Consider the following 5,188-nt stretch of genomic DNA (forward strand, 5'->3'; position numbering starts at 1 on the left):
CCTGGACTCAGCCAAAGGGGGTGTGGGTTGGAGCTGAGGGGTCAAAAGCAGGGGCCCAGAGAGAAGGCTGGGTTAAGGTGGGGAGGGCAAGGGCCGGGCAGGACAACCCAGGAAGTGGACCCAGAAGCAAGGAGGGGAAAGAGGGGCAGAAGTCCTAGCAGGGAGCTGGGCCTCTAACCCGGATGAAGCTGCAGAGAGCAAACAGCCCCAGCCCCTCGGGAAACGGCCGTTCAGTGCTGCCGTTGCCAGAAGGAGCTGCGTGACCTTGGCCAGGTCGCTTTTCTCCTTGAGCCGCGGTTGCCTCATCTGTCCAGTGGGGTTGGAAGGACCCCTCAGTCTGTCTTGCGGAGGAACATGTGGATGTGAACATCCTTTGAAAAGGTTGAAAGGCGCCATTAATATTCATTTTCGCGGTACCTTCCGCAAATCCGAGGCTGGCGATGCCCAGTGCAGTTGCCTGGCTTCAGTTAGCTTCCTGCGGCGAGACGCAAAGCCCCCTCCGCCAAGTCGCGCGGTTGCGGCGCCCCTGCCCCTCCCACCCCTCGTTCGCGCTGGCGGCATCAGGGTCACCGGCCGGGGGGCTTGGGGTGAGAGAGACGCGGCTCACGGCGCCTGGAACCGGGGCCCTGGTCTGACGGGCGGGCGCCTGTTTCTGCTTCACCTCCGCCCCCGCCCCCCCCCCCACCAGCGCCCCGGGATGCCGTCTGGAGCCCGGATGCCCCACCAGGGGGCGCCCATGGGCCCCCCGGGCTCCCCGTACATGGGCAGCCCCGCCGTGCGACCCGGCCTGGCCCCCGCGGGCATGGAGCCCGCCCGCAAGCGAGCAGCGCCCCCGCCCGGCCAGAGCCAGGCCCAGAGCCAGGGCCAGCCGGTGCCCACCGCCCCCGCGCGGAGCCGCAGGTGAGTGGGGCCCAGCGCGGAGGGGGCGGGCCACGGGACCCCAGGGACGGGGTGGGTGAGGAGCGAGATTAGAAGGAGCGAGGAAGAAGGATCAGCCAGGAACGAGCCGTCCTGGGTGGGATGCCCTCTGGGGAGGTGGGCCGAGGGGGCACTGGTCTGGTTCCTTTGTGTGCCCACCGTAGAGACTGAAGCTGCGGCCGTCGCGCCCTTCTCCTTGTCACCTGCTCGGTCCTTCTCTCCACCCCTTGTCCCCAGGTTCTGGGAGATGCTTCAGTCTTTGGGGTGGGGGTGGGGCTGGCGGCAGGACTGAGGGCTGAGCTCTAGGGACTGTGTTTCTCCAAGTGTGGCTGTCCAGTGCACGGTGCTCAGTCCCCTGGCTTGACTGTTGAAAAGCCCCACTCCAGATATTCTCAGTCTGACTCTCTGGCCAGGGGGGTGGAGCCTGGGGATTTGCCCTGTGGGTGGGTGGTCTCCTGCACAGTCCTGCTCTGGGGTGATTCCTAGGCACTCAGAGGTTGAAGAGCTGCCATAGTCTGTTCTCGGGGACCAGGTCGGCCCCCCTAGCCACCAGGGGCCAGCCCATTTCCCTGTCTGAGCCAGCTGGTGGCACCCCAAAAGCCCCTGCTGGCGTCTGGCAAGAGAGATGCCCCTCTGGGTTTCACTATTCCACCAAACACACATGCTTCCCTTTGCACCCCAGATGGAGTCCTATAACAGGAGTAATATGGATTTTACCTCATTATTAAATATTTTTTACACATCAAGGAAAATTCACCATTTATAGGAATCCCATGATGAATTCTTTTGCAAAGTGAATCATCCTTTTATACAGTAAACAAGTTCCTGGTTTGTCTGGTATAAATGGAGAGTTTCACATAGATAATTTCTTCAAAACAAATCAGACCTTTAATGAAAGGTGCTTATCTGGCCTTAGAATAGGCTTTTGGACAGGAGGGGGCAGTGGTTATCACCACACAGGGACGGTACAGAGCCATCCTCCAGGCAGGGTTCTAATCTCAACTCGCCAAGGATCTTCTGGGGGTGCTTTTGGGAATCAGAAGCAGCTAGCAGGGTCAAGAAGAGTCCAAGTCCCAGCTGCCACCCCATATCCAGCCTCACACCCCACAGGAGAACCCTCTCTGTGGATCCCTCTGGGTGTGTTTCCGGACCGTGTTGGCAGGTGATCTGAGGGCCTGTCAGCATCCCCCTCCAAGCCCAGGGTGCCAGGGGTGCAAGTGCGCACCAGCTTCACCCATCATCTCCTGCTCCAGGGAGGGAAGAGGGTGTTGGCTCCCCTCCCTCTGAGCTCAGGCCAGCTTGGACTGTGCACCCCTGCTTAACAGAAAGGGAAAGTCCTCAGAATCCCTCCTCCCTCTCCTCTGTCCTCCCCCTCCCTAGCTTTTCTCAAACAGTTTTGCAGCTCCCTCACCCCCCCAACCCCTCCTAAGTCTAAATTTCTCTGGCCTGAGGATGTGGTGGGGTAGAAAGGGGCTCCCGGGCTAGAGAAGGGATGGGGCCACGTCTGCTCCCCACAAGAGGACATAGTGCCATGCCACACACCACTGCCCGTAGCCCCTTGGGCAGGCAGACAAGCGGGCTGTGGGAACCCCAGCCAGGCGGGTGGAGATGTCGGGATAATTTAGCAGGTGGCCTCGTTACTCCCAGATCTGTCGCCATGGTAACCTGGTTTTTTCTTTAAAAAATGTACAGTGCCAAGAGGAGGAAGATGGCTGACAAAATCCTCCCTCAAAGGGTGAGTGCCTTTCACAGCAGCCCCCAGCCCACCCCCCATCCTTTGCTGCTCTGCCTCCTCTCCCCCCACCCCACCACCCTGGGCCGCTTCCCCTCCCCCCTGAGGAGCAGAGCTTCATCGTCACAGCCACTTTCACTTTTTGTTTAAAAAGCTAATTAAGAAGTGGGGCTCCCTGGCCAGAGGGAGGGGGTGGGGCAGAGGGAAGGAGCGGATCCGCAAGAGGTAGGGTACTGGGCCCCGGGGGTGCAGTGGACTGAGCTCCAGCTCCCCGCAGACATAAATAAAGGTGTGGGACAAAGAGGCACAAGAGCTAGGGGACCAAAGGCTGGCAGGGGGAGAGAAGGGAGCTGAGGCTGGCCAGAAGGCCTGGACGTCATAAGTGAACCCAGGCCGAGCTAGGCGTGGGGCTAGTACGGCTGAGATGTCAGGTGGAGCGACAAGGTGGGGTGTCAGGGTAGAGGCAAGCAGCAACATCTTCTGTCTCAGGCACCCCAGGGTCCTAGGCACTTTGCAGACACCCCAGGAAGGTCCAGAGGCCATGTGACAAGGGCAAGGACAAGATGAAGAGGTGAAGCCGTATGCTGGGCTCCGTGGCTGCTACGGCCTCTCCTAGTGATGAAGTGCTTCTCCCTCAAGGGAGAAGCAGCTTGTATCCCTGTATGTCGAGGTCCTTTCTGCTGGATATGCAGTTCTGGGGAGAAGTCCCCGTTTGCACTCTCAAAGTTGCGTGCCTGGAACCTGGCCAGCTCCCCTCTATGCTCTTTGTACCCTGGGACCGCATGACATGCACTTTCCACCTACAAGACTGGCTGAGCCCCTCGTTCCCGCCTTGCTCCTTCTCTTCCAGATCCGGGAGCTGGTCCCCGAGTCCCAGGCTTATATGGACCTCCTGGCATTTGAGAGGAAACTGGATCAAACCATCATGCGGAAGCGGGTGGACATCCAGGAGGCTCTGAAGAGGCCAATGAAGGTGTCTTGATTTGGGGGCAGTAAGAGGGCTCTAGGTCCTGTTCCAAGAATGGAGGAGTGGGATCGCCCCGGGAATGGGAGCACACAGTGTTTGCTCTGTACTACACTCTTTATTTCTACAGCAAAAGCGGAAGCTGCGTCTTTATATCTCCAATACTTTTAACCCTGCGAAGCCCGATGCTGAGGATTCTGATGGCAGCATTGCCTCCTGGGAGCTGCGGGTGGAGGGGAAGCTCCTGGATGACGTACGTCCTGGCCCAGGTCTCTCCAGGTGTCCTGGGGTGGGTATGGGGCTGAGCTGAGGACAGAGCGAGATGTTTGCACTACGGGTTAGGGAGTCAGCCCCGGCCAGGGGTGGGCGGCCTGAAGAGACAGCCCAGGTGCAGAGGCCTGCTTCTAACCATGCTGCCCTACCCGACCGGCCCCACCCACCCCCGACTCATCCTGCCCCCACGGTCCCTGTCCTGCCCCCACGGTCCCTGTCCCTCTCCCACAGCCCAGCAAGCAGAAGCGGAAGTTCTCTTCCTTCTTCAAGAGTTTGGTCATTGAGCTGGACAAAGACCTTTATGGGCCTGACAACCACCTAGTTGAGGTAAGACCCAGACCTCTTCTGCCCGGGAACTGCCACCCTTCCGCAGACCACCGTTCCCTCAGCTGCACGGACCCGGATCAGGGACCACCCGAGAGCCCCTGGCCCCAGCAGCCCAGATGGGCCTGTGAAGTGACCCAGCTCTCCTCCCCCGGGCAGTGGCACCGCACACCCACCACCCAGGAGACCGATGGGTTCCAGGTGAAGAGGCCGGGGGACCTGAGCGTACGCTGCACACTGCTCCTCATGCTGGACTACCAGGTCCGTGCCCCTCCCCCAGGCATCGCCCGAGGCCCCCCACCTTGGCTTCAGGGGAGCACACATCCCGAGAGACCCCATCTCCTCCCTACCTCACCTTCTCCAGAAGCATGTTTCCCAGGAGCCCAATCATCACGTCCCCCCAAGTCCCAAGCTGCCTGGCCCTGAGCACTTCCCACTCCCCCTTTTTTATTTTCACGGCCTCTTTTCTCAGCCTCCCCAGTTCAAACTGGATCCCCGCCTGGCTCGGCTGCTGGGATTGCACACGCAGAGCCGCTCAGCCATCGTGCAGGCCCTGTGGCAGTACGTGAAGACCAACAGGCTGCAGGACTCGCATGACAAGGAATACATCAATGGGGACAAATACTTCCAGCAGGTACCCTCTCCCCTGATCTCAGGGATGTGGGGGACAGGCAGAGGTCCCGATAAGGCAACACCACCCCCCTCTTCTAGATTCCTGGGTATCACAAATGGTAATCAGGGTCCTAGTGCAGGCGCTACCCTACCATGGCGTAGCTTTGCACTGCAGCCCATCCCTTTTAGCCAAGCCAGTTTAGAAAGATCTAGAACCTTAAAAGGCCGACAGTTTGGGGACCACAATATTCTTGGCACCTGGGAGTTAGGATGCCTGGGTTCTAGTCCTGGATCCAGACTGTACCAAAGTAGAGATTATTATTCCTAAAGCTGTTTAAATAAATACGCCAGATAAACCTGAGGAG

General features: G+C 59.4%; 1 protein-coding gene across 3 annotated transcripts in view; it reads left to right on the forward strand.

Moving 5' to 3' along the window:
• SMARCD3 (SWI/SNF related BAF chromatin remodeling complex subunit D3) overlaps window positions 1–5,188 on the forward strand; it is a 28,112-nt gene that overhangs the window by 21,092 nt on the left and 1,832 nt on the right. For all 3 annotated transcript variants that reach the window (XM_045792301.2, XM_087860691.1, XM_045792299.2), the window contains exons 2-8: window positions 689–900; window positions 2,611–2,653; window positions 3,501–3,623; window positions 3,745–3,867; window positions 4,119–4,214; window positions 4,371–4,472; window positions 4,684–4,845. In XM_045792301.2, the coding sequence (XP_045648257.1) occupies window positions 689–900; window positions 2,611–2,653; window positions 3,501–3,623; window positions 3,745–3,867; window positions 4,119–4,214; window positions 4,371–4,472; window positions 4,684–4,845 (861 nt within the window). The remainder of the gene's footprint in view (window positions 1–688; window positions 901–2,610; window positions 2,654–3,500; window positions 3,624–3,744; window positions 3,868–4,118; window positions 4,215–4,370; window positions 4,473–4,683; window positions 4,846–5,188) is intronic.

This window comes from Ursus americanus, chromosome 3, assembly GCF_024610735.1.
Source record: "Ursus americanus isolate L20-20 chromosome 3, mUrsAme1.1.p, whole genome shotgun sequence".
Taxonomy (NCBI): Eukaryota; Metazoa; Chordata; class Mammalia; order Carnivora; family Ursidae; genus Ursus; species Ursus americanus.